This window comes from Ornithorhynchus anatinus, chromosome 1 (assembly GCF_004115215.2).
Source record: "Ornithorhynchus anatinus isolate Pmale09 chromosome 1, mOrnAna1.pri.v4, whole genome shotgun sequence".
In the NCBI taxonomy this organism is placed as follows: Eukaryota; Metazoa; Chordata; class Mammalia; order Monotremata; family Ornithorhynchidae; genus Ornithorhynchus; species Ornithorhynchus anatinus.
In genome coordinates, this window is record NC_041728.1 from 171189747 (window position 1) to 171215467 (window position 25721).

Consider the following 25721-nt stretch of genomic DNA (forward strand, 5'->3'; position numbering starts at 1 on the left):
GTAAGGGGGACAGAATGCATTGGTTCCAATTATGTGGTATTTAACCTGGTGCTTGGCTCTAGCAAGCCCTTAACAAATACCCAAATTATAGTTCTGGGAGCTGGAGGAGACTTTGGTGGTGGATGGGTGATAACTGTGGTATTAGCTAAGCTCTTAATAGGCTCCAAGCACTATACTAAGCACTGGGGCAGACAGAAGAAACAGTCCCTGCCCCACTTGAGATGCAAAGTCTAAGAAGGAGGAAGAACAAGAATTTAATCCATACTCCTTAGATGAGGAAACTGGAGGATGATGATGATGATGACGATGGTATTTCCTTACTATGTGCCAAGCACTGTTCTGAGAGCTGGAGTAGATACAAGGTTATCAGGTTGTCCCACTTGAGGCTCACATTTTTAATCCCCATTTTACAAATGAGGTAACTGAGGCATGGAGAAGTTAAGTGACTTGCTCAAAGTCACACAGCTGATAAGTGGCAGAGGCAGGATTAGAACTCATGAACTCTGACTCCCAAGCCCGGGATCTTGCCACTAAACCAGAGGGATAGAGAAGCTAAATGACTTGCCCAAGATTACACAGTAGGTATGTGGCAGGGCCTGGATAAATTAACTAATTAATTATGGTACTTGTTAAGTGCTTACTATCTGCCGAGCACTGTTCTAAGCATTGGAGTAGATACAAGTTAATTGGACGGGACACAGTCCCTGTTCCACATGAGGCTCACACTTTTAATCCCCATTTTATAGATGAGGAAACTGAGGCCCAGAGAAGAGAAGGGTCTTGCACAAGATCACAGAGTACACAAGTGATGGAGCCGGAATTAGAACCATGTCCTTCTGACTCCCTGGGCCGTGCTCTTTCCACTGGACCACACTGCTTATCATTTTGCCCCGGTTGTTTTTGTTGATTTTCATTTCTTTAAAAGTCAACATATTCACCACAGGCTGAGTTTATCAGCCATAGAAGTCCAGGGAGCACTGCCTAGGAGCTTGTCATCCGGGCTAACTGCCAGCAACTCTGCCATGTGAAGATTAGGGGCCCAGCCTCAACTTCATCTTCTAACTGCCATTCCTTAGGCTCTGCGTGTGTTCTCACAGGTAAAAGCTGGGATTCCCAGTGGGCAGGTGGCTACCAACCAAACAAGTAGATAAGAACCACAATATTTATTTTACTCACTCTAAGAAACAACATTACCCTGGGTTAGTAATTTGGAAGCTTAAAGCCCGCTCAAGTTTGTTACTTTGGACTCTAGAGAAGTGTAAGATTTGGGTGGAGCCTGCTACAAGGTGAACTGAAGTCCTTGATTTTTATTATCATTATTATTATTTATCATCATCACTATCATTATATTTGTTAAGCACTTACTATGTGCCCGGCACTATTCTAAACGCTGTGGTAAATCCATTTAACAGGTAGACACAGTCCTTATCCCACATGGTGCTCACAGCCTAAGTAGGAGGGAGAATAGGTTCTGAATCTCCATTTTACAGTCCAGAAAACTGAGGCACAGAGAACCCAAGTGATTTTTCCCAAAGCCATACAGCAGGCAAGTGGCAGAGTTGGGATTAGAACCCAAGTCCCCTAACATCCAGGCCTATACTCTTTCCATAGCCTGCCTTGAGCTCCCACCAATCACTCACTCACTCAAGGTCACACAACCGATGTTAGTAAACGACATGGTCCCACGCCTCTGAGGAATTTACAGTCGAATGGGGATCGCAGGTCGACACAGATTTTGTACGTGCAGCAGGACCAAGTGAGAAGACATAGCTGACGAAAGTAAGTCCAAAAGTGACGGAGCCAGTGGAATCGTCAGATACTGACATGTCGTCCGCCAAGGGGGACTGTTGGGGCCGGCTGGGGCTAGTCCTGGGGCTAGTCGGGGAAGGCCTCCTGGAGCTCTGAAAGGCATTGAAGGGTCTCAAACTTGAACTCTAAAATATTTTTAGGGGACTTTGGTGGAGAGAACAGATTTGACTATTAAAGGCCAAGTCATGGTAAAGATGACCTCTTTACCTCCTCACCTCCGCCAAACTAATTCTCTTCCCCTCTTCAAAACCCTATTTAAAGCTCACCTCCTCCATGAGGCCTTCCCAGATTGAGCTCCCCTTTTCCCTCTGCTCCCTCTCTACCCACCCTTCACCTCCCCTCAGCTAAGCCCTCTCTTCCCCCCTTTCCCTCTGCTCCTCCCCCTCTCCCTTCCCCTCCCCTCAGCACTGTACTCGTCCGCTCAACTGTATATATTTTCATTACCCTATTTATTTTGCTAATGAGATATACATCACTTTGATTCTTTTTATTTGCTATTATTTTAATGAGATGCTCATCCCCTTGATTCTATTTATTGCTATTGTTCTTGTCTGTCTGTCTCCCCCGATTAGACTGTAAGCCCGTCAAAGGGCAGGGACTGTCTCTATCTGTTACTGATTTGTACATTCCAAGTGCTTAGTACAGTGCTCTGCACATAATAAGCGCTCAATAAATAAAATACTATTTAATGAATACCCACCCAACTCCTCTAATACAGAGCTTAGTACAGTGCTTGGCACATGATAAGGGCTTAATAAATAACACAATTGTTCTGGGACAGTCACAGCTGTCACAGCTATCGGGATGCCAGCCATGCTGCCTAATGGAACAGAATTCATTCAATTGTATTTATTGAGCTCTTACTGTGTGCAGAGCACTGTACTAAGGGAGAATACAACGATGAACACATACATCCCCTGCCCAACACGAGCTTATGTACTCCCTCAATTCCTAAGAGTCTTCATTAAATACCATTGATTTACTGATTCCTTTGACACCCAGGCCTCTGCTCTTTCCCCTAGGCCATGCTTCTTCCCTTGGAGAAGCAGTTTAGCTTAGTAGACAGAGCACGGGTCTGGGAGTCAAAAGGACATGGGTCTGCATTTGTTTGCTCTGTGACCTTGAGCTAGATAATTCACTTCTCTGGCCTCAGTTACCCCACTTGTAAAATTGAGATTAAGAGTGTTAACCCCAATTGGGAGAGGGACTGTGTCCACCCTGACTAAATATCTACTCCAGTGTTTAAAACACTGTTTGGCATATTGTAAGTGCTTAACAAGCACCAAAATTATTATCAATTACTATTATGATTTTCTTTTCTCCTCTTCAACCAATTTGCATGTTTAGTTCCTCTTACGTCAATTCTACTCAATGTGAATTGTACTCATCTCTCTCGCTCCTCCAGAAGGCCTTCCCAGACTAAGTCCCCCTATTCCTCAGCTCCCCTTCCCTCCCCCCGCATCACCCCAACTCACTCCCTTTGCTCTACCCCACCTCCCCGCCCCACAGCACTTGTATATATATGTACATAGCTATAATTTATTTATATTAATGCCTTTTTTACTTGTTCTGGTGCATATACATATCTCTCATTCTATTTATTTAAATTGATGCTATTGATGCTTGTTTACTTGTTTTGATGCCTGTCTCTCCCCTTCTAGACTGTAAACCCGTTGTGGGCAGGGATTGTCTCTCTTTGTTACTGAACTGTACTTTCCAAGCGCTAGGTGCAGTGCTCTGCACACAGTAAGTGCTCCATAAATACAAATGAATGAATGAATGAATGAACGATCAGTCGCACTCTGCCTCCTGCCTGGACCTCCTCCTTCGCTCTTCTTTTCTTCAAAACCTTTCTGAAATCCCATCTCCTCTAGGAGGTCTTCCCTAATCAATCTCTCATCTCCCCACCCTTTTTCCTACCCAACTGCTACTTTCACACCTTCCTAGGTTACTTATGCACTTGTGTCCCTCTAAGCACTTGGTTTCTCACTCAAGCCCCTCTCTGTCCACAGCACTTATATACATATTTTTAAACTCTACCGCTTCCCCCATATATAATTTATTTTAGTGTTTGACTCCCTGGCTAAACTGTAAGTGCCTCGAGGGTAGAGTTCATGCTTAACTCTATTATTATTATTCATATATTTAATACACAATTATTATGCACAGAATAAGTGCTCAGCACATACCATTAGTTGACTGATGGATAAACACTGCCTCATTTCCCTTCCAGCGTCCTAGCCAAAAGGCATATAGTACTGAAAACACATGTTATGGTGGACCCAGATCACCCTCCTCTTCCTAGATTAAGTCCTCTTTCACCTGACTGCCTCTCCCTCCTGTATTATCTATGCCCTTGTATCGGGTGTATCTGGTGACTTGAAGCTCACTATTCCCTCAGCCCCATTGCACTTATGTTCCTATCTGTAACTTATTTGTTTATATTAATGCCTCCTTCCTTTCAAGATTGTAAACTTACTGTCTTTTGTACTGTACTCTCCCAAGTTCATTCATTCATTCAGTTCATTTAAATGTACTTACTGAGTGCTTTCTGTGTGCAGAGAACTGTATTAAGCACTGGGGAGAGATAATATAACAGTCCACAGGGAGCTTACATTGTAGAGGGGGGACAGACATTAATATACATAAATAAATTACAGATACGTACATAAAAGTGCTGTGGGGCTGAGAGTGGGGATGAATAAAGGGAGCAAGTCAGAGTGATGTGGAAGGGAGTGGGAAAAGAGGAAAGGAGGGCTTAATCAGGGAAGGCCTCTTGGAGGAGATGTGTCTTCAATACAGTTCTTAGTACAGTGCTCAATCAGTACCATAGATTGATTTTTCTCCTTTTCCTATTTCAAGTCCTGGAAGGAAACATGAAAATCCTTAACTACAGGATGACACGGGTCTCTGTCTACCAATTCTCTGGTATGTGCTCTTCCAAGCACTCAAGACAGTTCTCTGCATGCAGTACACAATAAATACCACTGATTGATCAACACACAACCACAATGTATTCAGCCAATACATCATATGTGAAATGTGGACAACACTTATACCGTGACCTCACTTCAAAGACTTCCCTGCTCACCTTAGTACCGGCTGTCCTTAGGAAGACACAGTAGGAAAAATGGAGAGGAGATAAAGAACAGGCAGTTAGAATAAAGAGGACATTAATGGAGCCAGTAAAAGGAACAAAACATAAGAAAGGAAAGAAAAAAAGAGAACAGATACACAATTGTCTATTTGGTGGTTAGGGTTTTTGGAAAGACACAGGTCTTTTTCCCCATAGTAGACAACAGAAATTCAGTGAATGAAATATTGAAAAGTTTAGAACTATGGTCATCAGTTTTCTAGTTGGACTCTTTAATGTTCTGTCTTGAGGGGTCCACAGTCCTCTTCACCTATTTCAGTTTGGCAGGGAAGGAGAGTTTCTGACCATTTCTTTTCCCCCACACACCTCCTGCTCCTATTTCAATTCTCAGCATGACAGTAAGCATTTTGGTTTACTCTGTTTTCAAATCCTTGAGTTGTGTTGTCTGGATATGACCTTTTGATTAGCTGATTCTGTTATGGGGAGTCAGGGTACTGGAAAATCAGTAGGCAAATCATTAATAAAATTGCTAAAGCTTTCTAAAACATAGGCCGGACCTAGGGGAAATCTGGGAAGGGTCTGAAATTGAAATGAGAGCATCTTCTACTTATGTCCTCTACCCATTTTTAAACAGGCAGGGAGGATCACATCCCCAAAGTCTCAGTTTGCATTTCTAAAAGCCCCATCCCTCACCCCACTGGGCTGGCAGCTTTGTTTCGGAGCCACCCAAGAGAGAAGTGGCCGGCGCCGTGCTTACCACAGAATTCTCCGTCTTTATGGCCTTGACATGGAGACAGTCCTCCATGCCCCGGGTGGTGCTGTTCGCCTCGGCGTTCTCCTCCGACAGTCGGCCGCTCTGCTTGGCGCTGGCTTCATTGTCACCATTTTCCTTCAGTGGAGGGGGGCGCGGGTGAATGTCGTTGCGTTGCTTCTTAGTGACGTGGGCGTCTGGTCCGTGTACCGTCTTCACGTGTTTCCTGAGGGAGCTGGGGTCTGTGTACCGCTTGGTGCAGCCTGGGATTTTGCAGATGTAGGGTTTCTGGGGGTGAAATGGGTTTTACGTGAACCAGGTAGCAAGTGGCCCAGATCAATTGATGATATCTTTGAGGGACAAATACTTTAGATAAGCTTCTTGAGGGCAGGGACGGCATCTGGTGCTTCTGTTGGACTTATTCAGTGTTTAGTTCAGTAGGTTCTCAATTCATTTATTCTTTCAATCATTTATTGAGCACTTATTGGGTGCAGAGCACTGTCCTAAGCTCTTGGGAAAGTGTAATACAATCATAAACAGTGACTTTCCCTGTCCACCACCCCCATCATTACCACCAACCATACTGCTATTACTACTGGTAACTACATAGTATTATTCCTACATACACATATCTGTAATTTATTTATATTATGTCTCCCTCTCTAGACTGTAAACTCACTGTGGGCAGAGAATGTGTCTATTATTTGTTTGTACCCTCCCAAGCACTTAGTAAAGTGCTCTGCACACAGTAAGGGCTCAATAAATATGACTGACAATGAATGAATGAATATTACTTCTTCTATTGCTAGTTGACAGGATAATCTCAAACCTTGTGTATAAATATCAACCAGAACTGAATATTCAGTCAGCAATACTTTAAATCCACCTATATTAGTGGGCTAAGTACTTTTGGAGAAGCAAACACACACAAAAAAGCATTATTACCACCAACAGATTTAATATCCTACTCCCTAGTTGAATTTTCTGAAGTCCCAAGGGACTGAATTTTGATTTCTGGTCTCTAGAGCAACCCACTGATTCTTTATCGAGATTCTTTTCTGGAAAGAGAAATGGCGACCTCTTTCTGTAGTGTCATGGTCTTAATTTCTCACTGGACTGTGAATGTGCTGAGAAATCTACTTCTGTTGGCTCTGAAAAAGAGAACTCCCTGCAAACACAAGCAGTGTTCTCTTGGTGCCTTGGCTACTCTTTAGACTTTAGGGTTGGAGCTGCTAAAGTCAAGAAAATGTCAATTTTCAAAAAAAGTACTAGAATGAAAGAGAAATGACTGAACTTCTCCTCTGTGCACCACATTTCCTTTTAAACTAGGAGAACATATCATGATTGTAAAAGAGCAATTTTAATTTGGGGTTGAGAGGTGGTACTTCAGTAAACTATTGACTGATTAATTGATTTCAAGACTGAGGGAAGATGAGAATTCTCACTTGAATGAGCAGTTTTAGTTAGCTCCAGGGTCCCGGTTTGCCCTGCCCCATGTAACAGCCCCCGCATAAAGTAATAGCTCGTTTTGGTATTTATGGCGTGCGGGTTTACAGTAAATTGAGGAATTTCTTTATTGTTACCAGAACAGTCCATTAAAAATAGAAATCTAGGTAATGAACAAGTTCAGATTGTTTTGGGATTTATGAATAGTTTCCAAATGGAAGCATACTGACCAGGATTCCTTAGGAGAATTTGAGCCTTGACACAGCTTGAGGATTCCAAGCCCTTCCAAACTGTTCTTGCCTCAGAGAAGAAGGCAAACTTCAAGCAAATAGAGGGCGGGAGGTGGGGCGGTATCCCATTGCCCTGGCCCTCTCAGTGGGCAGGACCCCGGGGATTGATTTGGGTGTGTCCTGGCCACAGAATGTGAGTGGGATGACTGGATGTGGAGTCTCAGAGGCCACACTCTTATCTCCACCTGTGTTTTCTTAGGCCAGGCCCTCTTTGCTCATGAAAACTTTCCAGGGGCCTTGTCTCCAGATGCTGGCATCACCAATAGATCAATCAATCAATGGTATTTACTGAGGGCTTACTGGTTGCTTGACACTGTTCTAAGCATTTGGGAGACTACACTATAAATATTAGTGTTGTCGTGGTTTATAGTGGTATATGGTTTGTAATTGTGTCTATCTGTTGCCGAATTGTATATTCCAAGTGCTTAGTACAGTGCTCTGCACATAGTAAGCGCTCAATAAATACTATTGAATGAATGAATAATAACAATAATAATAATGATAGTATTTGTTAAGCGCTTACTATGTGCCAAGCACTGTTCTAAGTGCTGGGGTAGATACAAGTAATGAGGTTGTCCCATGTGGGGCTCACAGTCTTAATCCCCATTTTACAGATGAGGTGACTGAGGCACAGAGAAGTTAAGTGACTTGCCCAAAATCACACAGCTGACAAGTGGCAGAGCGGGGATTAGAACCCACAAACTCTGACTCCCAAGCTCATGCTCTTTCCACTAAGTCATGCTGCACTCTCCCTGCCCACAGTGAGCTTACAATTTAGAGGGGTACCTCAGTTCTTCTTCCATGGGGGCCTAGACACATTTTGGTGCAACATTTGAATCATGTTTGCCCCAAACAAGGACTGGACTGTGACATGGGGACGTTTACCCTAGTAGCTAAAACAAATTTGGAGAAAAATCTTTCAGTAAACTACATATTCCCATAAATATGCTTCTAGAATACGCATTGAACTTTCTCAATGCATATTGTGTTTGATTGTTATGAAGCACATTTTTGTTTCAAGATGATTCATACCTGTTCCAAATCAGTCTTAAATCCATATTTTCAGAGGCCAGAAACCTTATTAAATTTTTGAAAATTTTCTGTTCTTTAGTCTACTTGCTAATGATAACATAAATTTCAATCCACAGGTTTAGGCTTTTGCAGCAGACCATCAAATATATTAAAATAAAAGCAATTTCCTGTAGTCCTAAGTACTAGGAGTGGGTTTTAATTAACCAGGGTTAACAAAGCACGTCACGCGCTTCATCATCTCACATCAAAAAGCCTGGGCATTATTTTCTTTCCAGAGCATCGATGCCGAGCACGGAATTCACACAATAGACCTCGGTGCAGTAAGCTTAAAAAGTCCAGCGCTCAAACCCAGGCCCAGAGGCTGTAGAAAACAATTAGGAATTTGGATCGCACCCTTCATTTGATAAACCCATGGAAACTTTGCCGATTTCCACATCTGGTTTGGGTTTTCCGGTGAGGAATATAAAGCCAGGGTGGCCGGGAACTCTTGGCCACGTGAATCTCCGGATTCCATCGGAAGGGCTGCCCTTGAATACGCGAATCCATGCAAACTGTGCAAAGATGATTAACCCCTCCGTTCCCTCACACATCCAAAGAGGCTCCCGCCCCTTCCCCACCTCGGTACGTCCTTGGCCCCCAAATGAGTACCTCATTGGAGTGGGTTCGGTTCTGGTGCTTTGCTCGGTCGGAAGCATTGGAGAAGGCTTTATTGCAGCCCTCATGCTCACACACATAGGGCTTCTCTCCGGTGTGGGATCTCAGGTGGGTCTTTAAGTTCTCCAGGCGTGAGTATGCTTTCGAGCAGCCTTCAAACTGAAAAAAAACACCAAATAAATACAGCCCCTCGGCTTCCCTGTGCCCCATCCCTTCTCAGCACCCACCATCCCCTTCTGAGCCGGACTTTTCAATACCTGAGGTTTGAGTATGGCACCAAGGGTGTGTTTGGATATTCTGCTAAGAGAAAAGTTCACCCCACAGTGATAGGCTTGGATGCTTCTGGAGTCACTGTGGGGTTCCCTCTCTTTGGGGTCTCCTGACCCCGAAAGCTGAAGAAATATGAACCTCGGTTTGGACGACGGATGCTTCTGGATGCGAAGCTCGTTGTGGGCAGGGAATGTGTCTGTTATATTGTTATAATGCACTCTCCCAAGTGCAATGCTCTGTACACAGTAAACACTCAATAAATCTGACTGACTGACCGCTTTCTTGAACCGTCCTGTGCGGTGGGGCCCATTCCCAGAGAGAGAACAAGCTGCTCTCAATGAATCGGGGTACGGGCAGTGTAGCCCAGCGGAAAGAGCACGGGAGTGGGAGTTAGGAGATTTCACCTGTGTACAGGCCTGTCGTGTGACCCAGGACATGTCACTTACCCTCTCTGGGCTTCCACTTCCCCATCTATAAAAGAGGGTAAATACCCACTTAGACTGTGAGCCCCAGGAGGGTCAGGAAATGTGTCGGATCTGATTACCTTGTACCTACCACTAGTGCTTTGCACAGTGCTTTGTATATAGAAAGCACTTCAGAAATGAACAGTAGTAGTAATAGCAGTAGTAGTAGAAGTATTATGGTATGGAAACCTTGCCACCTTGAGAGGGGTGTAAATCCTTGCTACAATCAGAGTTTGCTCAGTTCAAACTACTACTGTCTGCAACCGGGCTCGGGTTTGCCTTGTAGGGGTTCGACTCACTCCCTTGGTAAACTCATTCGCTTTCACGGCTTCAACTACTATCCTTATGCGGATGACACCCAAATCTATATCTTCTCCCCTGTTCTCTCTCCCTTCATCCAGGCTCGCATCTCCTCCTGCCTTCAGCACATCTCTACCTGGATGTCCTCCCGCCACCTCCAGCTCAACATGTCTAAGACCGAACCCCTTATCTTGCCTCCCAAAGTCTGTCCTCTCCATGACTTTCCTCTCACTGTAGGCAGCACTATTATCCTTCCTGTCTCACAAGCCCACAACCTTGGTGTCATCCGAGATTCCACTCTCTCATTCACTTCACATATCCAATCCGTCACCAAAACCTACCTTCACAACATCGCCAAGATCCACCCTTTCCTCTCCATCCAAACAGCTACCACATTAGTACAATCACTCATCCTACCCCTCCTGGATTACTGCATCAGCATCCTTTTGGACCTCCCAACCTCCTGTCTCTCCCCACTTCAGTGTATACTTCACTCTGCTGCCCAGATTATCTTTCTACAGAAATGTTCTGGGCTTGTCAACCCCCTCCTCAAATAACTCCAGTGGTCTCCTATCAAGCAAAAACCCCTCACTATTGACTTTAAAGCTGTCCATCACCTGGCCCCCACCTACCTCACCTCCCTTCTATCCTTTTACATGCCAGCCTGCACACTCCACTCCTCTGGTGCTAATTGGGCCTGGTTCTCTCCTGTCCTGCCGTCGACCCCTGGCCCACGTACTACCTCCGGCCTGGAATGCCCTCCCTGTTCAAATCTGACAAACAACCACATGTCCCCCCTTCAAAGCCCTCCTGAAGGCTCACCTCCTCCAAGAGGCCTTCCCAGACTAAGCTCTCCTTTTCCTCAGCTTCCCCTCCTTTCCCCATCACCCCAGCTCACTCCCTTTGTTTTACCCCCACTCCCCACCCCACAACACTTGTGTATATATGTATATATATATATGTAATATTATATTTATTTAAATTAATTGCTGATTTCTTGTTTTGATGTGTATATATCTATAATTCTATTTATTAATATTGATGCTATTGATGTCTGTTTACTTGTTTTGATGTCGGTCTCTCCCTTTCTAGACTGTAAGCCTAGATGTGCCTCTTTATTGCTGAATTGTTCCTTCCAAGCACTTAGTACAGTGCTCTGCACACAGTAAGTGCTCAATAAATATGATTGAATGAATGAATATTGAAATCCAAGTTGTAGGTAGTGAGGGACAGAAAGGTGCAACACTTTGCAATCAGCTTCAAAAGGAAATGACAGATTTCTCTATTTCCAACCAAGGCAGAACCAGGTGAAATTGAAGTATGATTTAGTGTAGATGTAGGGGAGAACTTTTTAAACATGGATAGTTAGGCACAGGCATGGTGGGCTGACAAAGAAAAGGAGAGAGAGCTTATCTCCAGTAACCCTGGAGGGTGGAACCCGCCTGCTGCATCCTCTTTGCATCTTTGTCCAAGTGGAGAAGGCCTAAGTGGTGTACTTAAGTGCACTTTATGAAAATAATTATTGACTCCCACGGTGACTATAGATACCAGTGGTGCAGTTCAGTATTAGCCTAACAAGGAATAGAGAAGAAAAGAACAGGTGGCACTGTCTTTCACTCTCGTTCTCATCCGAGCGGTTATTTGGATTCCCACTGTCAGTAGATACCTTAACCATATTTAAATCACTTTAAGGTTCAGAGAAAGGAAAATCACTTATGGAACCATTTCAAGAATAAAATGCACCAGTGATTCTCAAAGATTATTTTGCTTAAAATTATTCAGGGATGGTGAGTCCACCAACTTCATAGGTTACGTGGGCTAGAATTTTCCTGACTGCCAGCAATTATTTATTCAATCACACCTACTGTGGTTTAAGCTCAATTTTTCTTGGTCTTCCTTCAGGAGAAGTAATGATCATACCAATCGGGTACACTCAGTTTCTCTATAATATATGCTGTCTCACTAGGCCCTCATTACCTCTTCTCCCACACCTTCTGGGTCACCTTTATACTTGGATTTGTACCCTAAATCCTCCCCTCTCAGCCCCACAGCACTTATGTACTTATTTGTAATTTATTTATATTAATGTCTGTCTCCCCATCTGTACTGTAAGCTCGTGGGTAGGGAAAGTGTCTATCAACTCTGTTATACTGTACTCTTCCAAGCGCTTAATACAGTGCTCTGCATACAGTAAGAACTCAATAAATATGACTGACTGATTGATTCATTTCACTATGTGCTATTAGGGAATTAAGGAATGTCCTTCAGGCAACATGCATCTACCTGGAAAGAAAAGCAGGAGCCTGCATTCAGGGCTGGTCGAGGAGCTCCTATTAGAATATGAATTTTCCTTAATGCAGAATTCAACCAGAGCATAACACCCACATTGTAGGAGAACTGAGTATATAACTGAAGTGTCCAGTGTCATTCTCTTCAAGTCAAAGAATCCCCATTCCCCTCCTGTTTCCTCCTAGGCCTATATTTCCCAAGGCATTTGTCATCTTTGCTACTGTCTTCTGGACTCTACAAATTCTTTCTCCTCTCTTGGGGAGTTCTGGACTGCACTGAAATCCTTGACCAGTCAAAACTAATTGAGGTGGAATGTTTTTTATATGTCCTGAATTCTCTGCTCCTACTTACATATCCCAGCATCGATACTTCAACCATGGCTACAGGTGCGCCTTGGACTCTGAGCCAAGAAAAGCAGTGTGGCTTAGTGGAAAGAGCACGGGTTGGGGAGTCAGAGGATGTGGGTTCTAATCCTGGCTCCTCTACTTGTCTGCTGTGTGACCTTGGGCAACCCACTTAACTTCTCTGGGCCTCAGTTTCCTCATCTGTAAAATGGGGATTAAACAGTGTTTGGTACATAATAAGTGCTTAACAAATACCATCATCATTATTATTATTATAAGGAACCTGAAATTCTCATCCTCTAGACACAGTACAAACTGATTTTATTATTTTTTGCATTTACCTGTGTTTTTATTCTGTTTTAATGTTTGATTGTCTTATCACTCCTGATGCATCTGTCTCCAAGTCCATCTCCACTATTGTATTCTGAGATTATGTGCCCCCTGAAGGAGAGGGACTGCGTCTAATTCTCTTCTTTATATTCATTCACAACACTGAGTACACTGTGCTCTGTACACAGTAACCACTCAATAAACATTATTACTACTACTATTACAACTATTAGGGTTACTGCCACATTGAATTTATGTTGGGATAAAATAATAATTGTGCTGTTTGCTAAGTGCTTTCAATGTGCCAAGCTCTGTACTAAGCACAGGGGTGGATACAAGACAGCCAGACTAGACACTGACCCTGTCCCACAAGGGGCTTGCAGTCTAAGTTGATTGTTTAATAGGTATTTTGCCTCTATTTTACACATATGGAAACTGAGACACAGAAGTTAAGTGACTTACCCAAGGTCTCACAGTTGGCAAGTGGCAGAGCTGGGATGAGAACCCAGGTCCTCTGGATCCCAGGCCCACGTTCTGTCCACTAGGCCACAGTTTACCTATCATTTACGCACTGGTGTGAGGCAGGTATGAGGGTGATGTTTTATCCTCACCCTGCAGCATCCAAAAGATAGAAAGCGTTTCCCACGGTCACCCGGCATTGGCCAGCCAGGTGATGATTTGGTCCAGCATATGCAGTCATCTTACCGTGCACTTGTGGGGCTTCTCTCCCGTGTGCCGGCGCATGTGTACCACAAGCATGTACTGTGCCTTGAAAGGTTTTTGCTCCCTGGTGCAGTCTTGCCAGCGGCAGACAAATTCCTTCTTCTCCCCGTGGATGTGGTCGTTATTGATGTGCTAGAGGAGAGGAGGGATTAGTCAGAGGATTAAGATACAATCAGATCCATTTCTAGAAGCTCAGTGAAGACAGATCGCTATCACTTCACTCCCTTATCTATGGTCCAGGATTCCGGGATTACATTTCTACATCTGATTGGGGACAGAAACTCTGACATAAGAAGCGCAGTCATCTTTCGAGTAAATGTGGTCCTTGGCAGGTGAAGAAGTAATTATTTGAGGTACCTTCCCTCAGTACCTTCTTATGCCCGGAGAGAAATCCTGTTTGGTGACTGGCTGTAAACAGCTCTCGAGATCTTAATGGCATTTTACTTTCTTGGTAATGAATAAACGGATTGATTTCCCCCCAGTTGGCTGTGCTGAGAGCAGTCCAACTCATTCAGCTGGGGATGAAATGTGCTGCTGTTTCTTCAATCAGTCAATCGATCAACCAATCAAGAGTATAGTGTACTACTATTAGCAGAGTATGGATATTCTTTATAAAGAAGAGTGCTCTACTGTCTGCAGAATACTGAACTGAGCAGTACAAAAGGGATAGAAGACACTATCCCTGCCCTTAAGAAATTAACACTCTAGTTGGGGCAATGACACAAAATCATTTACAGAGAGGAGGAAGAAGATTCTGTAAAGAAGGACATGTGGTCATGTAACAACTTAAATAGCTGAGTATGTAAATTTATTTGTAAAGGGTTTTGAGCAAATAAGTTGGGAGGTGGAGTGAAAATGCTGAGGTGATACTTGAGACTAAGCACCACCCCCTATACCGCCTCCTTCCTCTTCTCTAATTCTCTTCTGCTTGTCCCTGACTTGCTCCCTTTGTTTTTCCCCCTTCCAGCCCCATATCACTTATATACATGTCTATAATTTATCTGTACCTATATCTGTCTCCCCACCTCAGGACTGTTAAGCTCGTTGTGGGCAGGGAATGTGTCCATTTATTGTTGCAGTGTACTCTCCCAAGCACTTAGTAATAATAATAATGATGATGATGGTATTTGTTAAGCACTATGTGCCAAGCACTGTTCTAAGTTCTGGGGTAGATACAAGGTAATCAGGTTGTCCCACAAGGGGGTTACAGTCTTAATCTCCATTTTACAGATGAGGTAACTGAGGCCCAGAGATCTTAAGTGACTTGCCCAACTGACAAGTGGAGGATACAGAATTAGAACCCATGACCTCTGACTCCCAAGCCCGTGCTCGCCATTGCATACAGTAAGTGCTTAATAAATACGATTGAATGAATGAATAAATGAGTGATTGATAATAAGGGTAAGATGATAAGAATGACAGCCTTTCCTGGGAAAGTAGCAGCAGTAGGAATTACTTTTAGTGAAAATACTTGTCAGAGGAAAGTCCAGCCAATTCTACCTCAAGTCTGAAAATATGGTTTGAAATTCTCTAGCTCCCTGATGAGCTGAAAGCATCATTATTGGAAAGAGGTGCAGGCCTTCTCTATGTGCACAGCTATTTGGGCACAACTACACTTGAATCCTCATCACAGCCCATATTCCTCTATTTTAGCTAAATTAAGCTGATGAGACAGGTCATTTTAGATGACCAGCAAGCTACGAAGGCATGGATCCTTGAGTATAGAACACACTAAAGGAAGCCCATGCCGGTTTTTCTCTGCTTTGCTGGCCTGGAGATAATTCTTTTTTTTATATGGAATTTGTTAATTGTCTTTTACTATGTGCCAAGCACTGTACTAAAGACTAAGGTGGATGCAAACTAACTGGGTTGCACATACTCCAAGTCTCACAAGGGGCTCACAGTCTTAATCCCTATTATAAAGATGAGGTAACGGAAACACAGAGGAAGTGAAGTGACTTGCCCAAGGTCACACAGCAGACAAGTGGCAGAGCTGAAACAGTAAATATCCCGCCTTGACCTAATACAGTGAGAACAGATGACAAGGCATCGACCAGGGATATACTCTAAGTGTTCCTCATGGCTCTTCTTCAGTGGCTTGCTCTACCCATGATGGCCAATCAAAGATCCCTGTACTGCATCAATCAATTGCATTTCTTGAGTGCTTGCTAACTCAGTGCACAGCACCTTCCTAAGCATTTGGGAGGTACAGTAGAACTAGGAAATATGATCCCTGCCCTCAAGCAGCTTATAATCAATCAAGCAACCATATTCTCTCATTTCCTCCTCTCACCCTCCCTTATGTGTTACCCCTATACATTTTCACATTCTTTATTCACCCCTCCCTCATCTTACCATATGCAGAACACTGTACTAAGTGCTTGGGAGAGTCCAATACAGCAATAAACAGACACATTCCCCCGTCACAATGAGCTTATAGTCTAGAGGGGAACTGGAGACACTGCATCCCGTTTGATCCCAGGGAACCAAAAAACAGCAGATCACTTCTAATGGGTGTTATATGTCTGAACTTCATGAATATGAATTCAAGAAGCCCCAGAAAGTGATATCTACAGCTCTTTGAACGATGGCTGATCATCTCCTTCCATTAGCCTTATTTTCTATTTTTAAAACCTTTCAAATTGTGAAAACGTTGCTTGATAATGTTAAACATTTGTTCTTATCCGTTTACTTAGCACCAAATTGTGAATAAACTGCTTAGCTCCCTAGCTTGCACTCTGTTTCACTCTGGGCTAAGCCACCATCCAGTTTTGGAGGGTGAGAGAAAAATACTGTTTTGCGAATGGGCAACCACGTTTTCATGGGAGGAACCATCATTCCTGTTTAGCCCCGCATGAGAAGTGGTTCCTGGGCCCTCAAGCTTCAGGACTGACAAAAACGAAAGGCAGCTTCAGGCCTCGTTAGGAAAGGACTTTGAAAGTGAAACCTGTGCAGAAAGAACTGCTTATTCCAGACTCGGCCTCACTCCTGTAATAATAATAATATTTCATTCATTCAATCGTATTTATTGAAAGCTTACTGTGTGCAAAGCACTGACTAAGCTCTTGGAACAGTATAATATAACAACAGATAGACACATTCCTGCCCACAGGTATCTCACAGGCTAGAGGGGGAAATCACAGTCTAATGTTAATAATAATAATAGTGGTGTTGATTAAGCATTTACTTTGTGCTAGGCACTCTACTAAGCTCTGCGATGGATATAAGCAAATTGGGTTGGACACAGTCCCTGTCCCACATGGGACTCACAATCTTAAATCTCCAGACTTTAAACAAACTGTGGGCAGTAAATGACACAGAATTGGGAAGGAAATGATTAAATGTCAGAGAGCTCATGTACCACTTGGGTAGAAGCAGCATGGCCTAGTGGAAGGAGCATGGGCCTTGGAATCAGAGGCCTTGGGTTCTAATCCCGAGTCTGCCAATGGCTTGCTGTGATTTTGAGCAAGTCACTTAACTATTCTGTGCCTCAGTTCTCCTGTTCTCCCTCCTTCCTGGACTGTGATCCCCAAGCAAGACAGGGACTGTGTTCTCCCTAGTTAACTTGTATCTACTTCAGGGCTTAGAGCAATATTTAACACATAGTAAGCACTCAACAAATACCATAAAAAATTAAAAGATCGAGAGGAAGGCCAGGATGGACATTGGGTCTTAAGGGCTGGACCACTGCAACTTTGCCCTGGGTAAGGCAAGAGGAGAAGGGAAGGAAGTCTTAGGAGTAACAGGAATCCGTTCCGAAAGAGCTTATGTCCCTATCTGTAATTTATTTATTTATATTAATATCTATCTCCCCCTCTAGACTGCAAACTCATTGTGGGCAGGGAATGTGGTTGTTATTATATTGAACTCTCCCAAGTGCTTAGTACAGTGCTCTGTACACAGTAAGCGCTCAATAAATATGATTGACTATCTTGGGCCTCCCCAGGAGCACAGGAAACATTTCTATCTCTATTTCAATGTATATTTCTCACTCTAGACTTTAAACTCCTTGTGGGCAGGGATTGTGTTTATCGATTCCATTGTTGTGTACTCTCTCAAGCACTTTGTCCGACTAGAATGTTAGCTCATTGTGGGTAGGCAATATGTCTGTCATATTGTTGTAATGTGCTCTCCCAAGTGCATAGTACAGTGCTCAATAAATAAGATTGCAGTAATAGCTCAATAAATATGATTGATTGTTGGATTGAATGATTCTGAGGAAATATTGCGAGTCCTTTGAGGGAAAGACAGTGTGGATGCTGCTTCGGCTTTACTCTCCCAAATAGCCAGTGCAGTGGCACACAATAAAAAATAATAATAATAATAATGTTGGTATTTGTTAAGCGCTTACTACGTGCAAAGCACTGTTCTAAGCGCTGGGGTAGAATCAGGGTAATCAGGTTGTCCCACGTGAGGCTCACAGTCTTAATCCCCATTTTACAGATGAGGTGACTGAGGCACAGAGAAGTTAAGTGACTTGCCCACAGTCACACAGCTGACAAGTGGCAGAGCTGGGATTTGAACCCATGACCTCAGACTCCCAAGCCCGGGCCCTTTCCACTGAGCCACGATGGAGTAATGGACCATTATGGATGCCTGAAGGGAAGCCCCCTATGCATTCGACAATGTCCTGTGTGAGATACATTGTGTAAGACAATGAGCCACTCGAGTCCTAGTGTGGTTTAACCTACACCTAAGCCCTCCATGAATCCTCATCCACCATTTATTTTAGTGTCTGCCTCCTCTGCTAGAAAGTTAAGTCCTTGAGGGCACGGAATGTTTTATAACTGGATTGTTCTCCCCCAGGACAGTGCTCTGTCACGGTCCTCTCCTGGTTCACCTCCTACCTCTATGGCTTCTCCTCCATTTCTTTCGTCAGCTCCTCCTCTGCCTCTAACTATGGCGTCATTTCAAGGCTCGGTTCTACACTCCATCTACACCCACTCAACTGCCCCCATGACTTCAGAGACGATCTGCCCCCATAACTTCAAAGACGATCTCTATGTGGACGATTCCCAAATCTACATCTCTAGCCCTGATCTTTCTCCTTCTCTGGAGTCTCGTATTTCCTCCTGCCTTCAGGACATCTCTACTTGAATGTCCTGCCAACACCTCAGACTTAACATGTCCCAAACAGAACTCCTCATCTTCCCACCCAAACCTCATCCTCCCCATGATGTTTCCATCACTGTAGTCAACACCACTATTCTCTCTTTGTCACAAGTTCATAACCTTGATATCAGCCTCTCATTCCACCTGCATATTCAGTCTATCAGCAAATCCTGTTGGTTTTACTGTCACAGTATCTCCATTATCCATCCCTTCTTCTCCATCTAAACTGCTATCTCACCGATCCAATAATAATATTGGTATTTGTTAAGCGCTTACTATGTGCAGAGCACTGTTCTAAGCGCTGGGCTAGATATAGAGGAATGAGGTTGTCCCATGTGAGGTTCACAGTCTTCAACCCCATTTTACAGATGAGGGAACTGAGGCACAGAGAAGTGAAGCGACTTGCCCACAGTCACACGACTGACAAATGGCAGAGTCGGCATTCGAACCCATGACCTCTGACTCCCAAGCCCGGGCTCTTTCCACTGAGCCACGAGATCCACGATCTAACCATATTCCTCCTTGACTACTGCATCAGCCTGTTTACCGATCTCTCGGCCTCCTGTCTCTTCCCCCGCAGGTTCATATTTTATTCTACTGCTCAGATTATTTTTCTAAAAAACAACAACTCAGTCCACATCTTCCCTCTCCTCAACAACCTCCAGTGGTTTTCCATCCACCTTCACATCAAAGAGAAACTTCTTACTACAGACTTAGGAACGCAGTCACTTCTCCCAATTCTACCTTACCTTGCTGTTCTCCTAGTACAATCCAGCTTTCACACTCACTCCTATCACGCCAACCTACTCACTGTACCTCAGTCTTATCTTTCTCGCTACCGACCCCATGAGCATATCCACCCTCACAGCTGAACACCCTCCTCACCCCCATTCATATCTGACAGACCACAAGTCATCCCTTCTTCAAAGCCCTCCTCTAAACATATAATAATAATAATGATAATAATAATGTTGGTATTTGTTATGCGCTAACTATGTGCAGAGCACTGTTCTAAGCACTGGGGGAGATACAGGGCAATCATGTTGTCCCACGTGAGGCTCACAGTTATCCCCATTTTACAGATGAGGTAACTGAGGCACACAGAAAAGTTAAGTGACTTGCCCACAGTCACACAGGTGACAAGTGGCAGAGCCGGGAGTCAAACCTGTGACCTCTGACTCCGAAGCCCAGGCTCTTTCCAGTGAGCCACGCTGCTTCCCTGAGAAGGCTTCCCTTGCTGAGCCTTCACTTCTATATCTCTTCACCACTTCTTCACTTCTCCTAGTTTCTGGGAAAGCAGCATGGTCTAGTGGCAAGAGCTTGGGCTATGGAGTCAGAGGACGTGGGTTCTAATCTCAACTCCGCCACTTATCTGCTGTGTGACCTTGGGTAATACATTTAACTTCTCTGTGCCTCAGTTACCTCATTTGTAAAATGGGGATTAAGGCAGTGAGCGGCATGTGGGACAATCTGATTATATTGTATCTGCCCCAGCGTTTAGAACACTGCTTGCCACATAGTAATAATAATGATGGTATTTGTTAAGCTCTTACTACTCGCAAAGCACTGTTCTAAATGCTGGGATAGGATACAAGGTTACCAGGTTGTCACAGGTGGGGCTCTCAGTCTCAATCCCCATTTTACAGATGAGGTAACTGAGGCCCAGAGAAGTTAAGTGACTTGCCCAAAGTCACAGGGCTGATGTGGTGTAGCTAGGATTAGAACCCATGACCTCTGACTCCCAAGCCCATGCTCTTTTCACTAAGCCACAGTGTATTATTATTAGCTTTCCCTTCTGCAACACTTCTATTCATTCAATCGTATTTACTGTGCACTTACTTTGTGCAGAGCACTGTACTAAGCACTTGGAAAATGTAATTCAGCAACAGAGACAATCCCTGCCCTCTCTTCGTCATTGCCTATACTCAGTAACATGTAAAAACTGATTTTCACCACATCCCCACAGCACTTATGAACCTATTCATCCACAATTTATTTTAATTCCTGTCTCCCCCTCTAATCTGTAAGCTCCTCATGGGGTTGGGAATCACGTCTACCTACTTTGTTTTGTTATACTCTCCCAAATGCTTAGTCCAGAGTTCTGTACACAATAAGTATTCAATAAGTACCATCAGTCGATTGCTCCGCAGAGAGTAAGTGTTCAATAAATACTATTGGTTGAATAACTACCATTAATTGATTGATTGATTGACCACTTCTAGCTCTACTTAGTCACAGCTAGAACTTTTCTGAGAAAGTTTTCTTGGACTGGCATTGTGAAACAACCCAAACAAGAGACGAGAAGCGGGGAGCTGACAGCAAAACCATCAGACAGGGTATTGACCTCCAGCATCGTGCTGAAAATGCACCTGCAATGAGAATAGCATGCTTCACATTGGTACTAGTAGCACAGTGTTTGCAGTCATAGTATGTATACATACACACACACACACACAGACAGAGGTCCAGGAACTGCAGTGTTATTAAAGAGAGCTGGAAACAGCAGTAAAGAATAGTACACCAACCGTGCCTTTTGCAGCTCACTGTGGGCAGGGAAAGTATCTGTTCATTGTTATAATGTACTCTCCCAAGAGCCCAGTACAGAGTTTTGCACATGGTAAGTGCTCAATAAATACGACCGAATGAATGAATGAAAGGATCTGCCCTGGCACCTCAGAATCTCTGGCCTGTCAACAGATTTGCACAGTTAGTGATTTTCTGGGTGATGTGTTGGGAATTTCTTGCTGGAAGGAGAGGGCAACTGTTTCCCAGGTTGACTTGGGGCAGTCTTCCCCCCCCCCCCTTACTTACATGGACGAGTTGGTCCTGTGTGTCGTACTCCTTGGCGCAGCCTTCCCAGTGACAGTTGGTCTCATAAATAACTTCCGGCTCCTGTTTACATTCATCTTTATCCAAATCCTCTTTGAGGTCTGTCAGATGCTCCTAAAGGGGTGGAACAAAAAACTGTCTGTAGGAGACGAAACCTTTTAACCACAACACCCCAATCTTGCCCAGATGACAGGTCAGCACGATATGGACAAGATGAACTCAAATCCCCCTCATCCGCAGACTACCACTAGTGTGAACAACTCATACCAAATGGTATTTGGTCTATGGAAAAGGGGTGGCCAGAAAAAGTGTGGCCTAGTGGATAGATAGCGCACTTGGGAGTCAGAAGGGCCTGGGTTCTAATTCCAACTCTGCCACTGGTTCAATGAGTGACCTTAGGCAAGTCAAATAACTTCTCAGTGCCTCAGTTACCTCATCCATAAAGTGGACATTAAATTTGTGAGCCCCAAGGGGGAAAAGGACTGTGTACAACCAGATTTGCTTGTATCCACCCAAGCACTTAGTGCTTGATACATAGAAAGTGCTTAACAAATGCCAAAATTATTATTATTATTATTATTAGGAGTGGGAAGGGTATTGGTAAACAGGATCTGGAGGCCTGTCAGAATCTCTTTGCTCTCGAAGATACAGTTTTCCAAGAATTTCCCTAGTTTCTACTTTAGGGAAAACAGGAGACACATGAACTGTTCTTTTCTGGGGCCAAAGGAATCAAATTATTTGCAAAAAGTAAAAAATATGACCAAATATTCTATAATGGCATGGTGAAGTGTTTTGACCAGCAGTAGCAAACATCCTCAGGGTAAGTGTTGAAAGCATCATATTCTCCAGAGTTATTGAAAATAATGTGATTCATTGTAACACATTTTAAACGGACACAGAGTTTTGATGATCTCCTTACTTAGGCGAGGGGCAGGGAGCAATGACTTGGGCTAAAAATGGGCAAAACCAGGGACAAAGAGATCAAGAACCTTCCCCAGTGTATTGCAGGGTTGGGGAAACTTGAACATAGAGAATTTACAAACAGATCTAGACTTCAGGCTGCTTGAAAAAATGAAAGGGAGCCTGTGACTGTCTGAGACTGCAGATGGAACCCCACTGACAAATTCCCTTTTAACCAAGGGGGGAGAAATGGAGAAAGGAAATTGGATCATTCAGACCGTGAGGTCAGTATTAGAAATTGCTCCTAGGACAATGGGGAAGATCTAATTTGGTAACTCTGAGGCTACACTGATCAGTAGTTCCAGAATAATTGCATTCTTCACCTTCAGCAGAAGTATTGAGTCAGCCTTCACTGAACCATTCAAAATGGCTGAGCTTGGCTCTCCTCATTATCCTTCTCAGGGAAGTAGACTGTCGTACGAATCCATATATGACCTAAGAGCAGTGGTTGAGTGGGGGACAACTGTATAGATATCCCTCCCATCTGTCAGGAGCCTAGCATCCCTATGTGGCATGTCCAGATAGTGCTGTCTAGAGGAGAAAGAACAAGAGGGCTGCTAGTTTGGGCTCTGTATCAGGCCTTCTCTGTGTCTTGGGCAAATCTCTTTAACCTCTCTGGGCTTTTATTTCCTTGTTTGTAAAAGGGGGGATCAGAGGATCTGTCTCTCCCTATCTCACAGGGATGCTGTGAAGATAAACTGAGATAAGTGAAGATTAAGTGCTTTGGAAAATAAAAAAGCACTATAAAAACAAGATCATACCACCATTATGAATTTACCTTGTAAATCATTTTTATCTTCCAGTCCACCCTATGAGATGGTAAGCTCCATTAGCACAGGAAAGTGCTCATCTTGCTGTCAGTCAATCAACCAAACATACTTATTGAGTGCTTACTGTGTGCAGAGCACTGTACTAAGTGCTTGGGAGAGTATAATTTAACAAAGTTGGTAGACACATTCCCCACCCAAAATAAGCTTACAGTCTAGAAGACGAGACAGATGTTACTATAAATAAATAAATTTTGGAAATGCACATCTAGGCTGTGGGACTGAGGGTGGGCTGAAAAAATGGTGAGTATCCAATTGCAAATCCAAGTTCTACCGCTGGCTCATCCAAGTTCTACCACTGGCTCATCCAAGTTCTACTGCTGACCCATCCAGGTTCTTAGAACAGTATTCAACAGTTGTTCAATAGATGTCATTAACTGATTGATTGGATTTACTGAGTGCGTATTCATGCTTTGAAAGCACTTTGCTCAGCATTTGGGAGAGAACAGTAAGCAGTATGGCCTACTGGAAAGAGCCTGGACCTAGGAGTCAGATGACCTGAGTTCTAATGTCGGCTCTGCCAATTGCTTGCTTGTGTGACCTTGGGCAAGTCATTTTACTTCTCTGGGCCTCAGTTTCTTCAATTGTAAAATATGCAGGAAATACCTTTTTTCCGTCCTACTTAGACTGTGAGTCCCAGGCGGGACAGGGACTTTTTCATTGGTTCATTCAATAGTATTTATTGAGCGCTTACTATGTGCAGAGCACTTTACTAAGCACTTGGAATGTACAATTCGGCAACAGTTACTGAAATCCCTGCCCAGCGACAGGCTCATAGTCTAAACGGGGGAGAGAGACAGCAAAGCAAAACAGAACAAAACAAAAACAAAACAACATCATTCCTAATTAACATGTACCTGCCCTGCTGCTCAGAACAGTGTTCGACATTCATTCACTCAATAATATCTATTGAGCACTTACTATGTGCAGAGCACTGTACTAAGCGCTTGGAATATACAATTCGGCAACAGATAGAGACAATCCCTGCCCATTGACAGGCTTACAGTCTAATCGGGGGCATCTAATCGACACACAGTAAGCACTTAACAATACCACTAAAAAACAAACAAAAAACAAGAACAATGCTGGAAAGGAAGAATCGCTAGGGGAGGGACGGGGGAGTTGCAGGCAGACCAACTCTTCCTGCAGTGAGGGGAGTTTTGAGCCTCAAATGCATGAGAAGCAGCGTGGCTTAGTGGAAAGAGCATGGGCCTGGGAGTCAGAGGACCTGGGTTCTAAACCCAGATCTGCCAGTTGCTTGCTGTGTGACTCTGGGCAAGTCACTAAACTTTTCTGTGCCTCGGATACTTCATCCGTAAAATGGGGATTTCCTACTCCCTTTTAATTAGACTGTGAGCCCCACGTGGGACAGGGACTAGGTCTAATCTGATCCGCTTATGTCTTCCCCAGGACTTAGTACTGTGCCTGGAACACAGTAAGCACTTCAAAAGTGCCATTCATAAACCAAAAATGAGGAGTAGGGGTAGGTGGAAATAATGGGAACAAAAGAAGAAAGGCAGTGTTGAGTTTCTCAAAAAGGAAGGAGGCATCACGATGGGGATTACTGAACACTAATTGATCTAATTCTTTAGCCCATCTTCAAATTCTGCAAACATCAAGAGGAAAAGAATAATGTAGAATAAGAAGCATATGTTCTCATCAAATAAAATCAGGCTGGGTAAACTTGATAGCTCTTTCCATCGTGATTACAAGAAACAATGTGGTCGACAGTATATTTTTGTAGTTTAGGAGAGCACGTGATGTAAAGACCCACAATATTTTTCTTACAAATTTAATTTAATTTGATTTAAAGATAAGAAGACAGGCACATAGGCAGGAATCTGGCTGAGACCACAACCCCAAAATAATGATGAATGGGTACAAGAGAGGTCTAGTGAGGGAACCCAGGAGTCAGTAACGGGGCTGTTCTAATTTCACCCCCTCATAACAAGGGTGTCAACAGATTGCTAATGAAATCTACAGGGCACGCAAAACTGAGAAATGCCAGTCAATTCCAGTTAGAAAAGAAAAATAATCCAGGCAGCTTTCTAGAGGTGGAAATGTGGACATTAAAGTGAGAGATAAAGGCTTTTAAGTAGCATGAGAGCAAGAAATGCCAGCATGTCACAGATGAAGAGGAGCGATAGACCCTCTTTATCCTTCTCTCTGGGAAGATCCCCTCTGGCATACTCTCCAA

The 25721-nt window shown here is 43.7% G+C and overlaps 1 protein-coding gene across 2 annotated transcripts in view; it reads right to left on the minus strand.

The window, feature by feature from the left end:
• Positions 1-25721, minus strand: part of GLI2 (GLI family zinc finger 2) — a 136126-nt gene that overhangs the window by 7284 nt on the left and 103121 nt on the right. For both annotated transcript variants that reach the window (XM_039913424.1, XM_029074521.2), the window contains 4 exons: positions 21720-21851; positions 13779-13928; positions 9071-9235; positions 5661-5942 (listed from right to left, as the gene is read on the minus strand). In XM_039913424.1, the coding sequence (XP_039769358.1) occupies positions 5661-5942; positions 9071-9235; positions 13779-13928; positions 21720-21851 (729 nt within the window). The remainder of the gene's footprint in view (positions 1-5660; positions 5943-9070; positions 9236-13778; positions 13929-21719; positions 21852-25721) is intronic.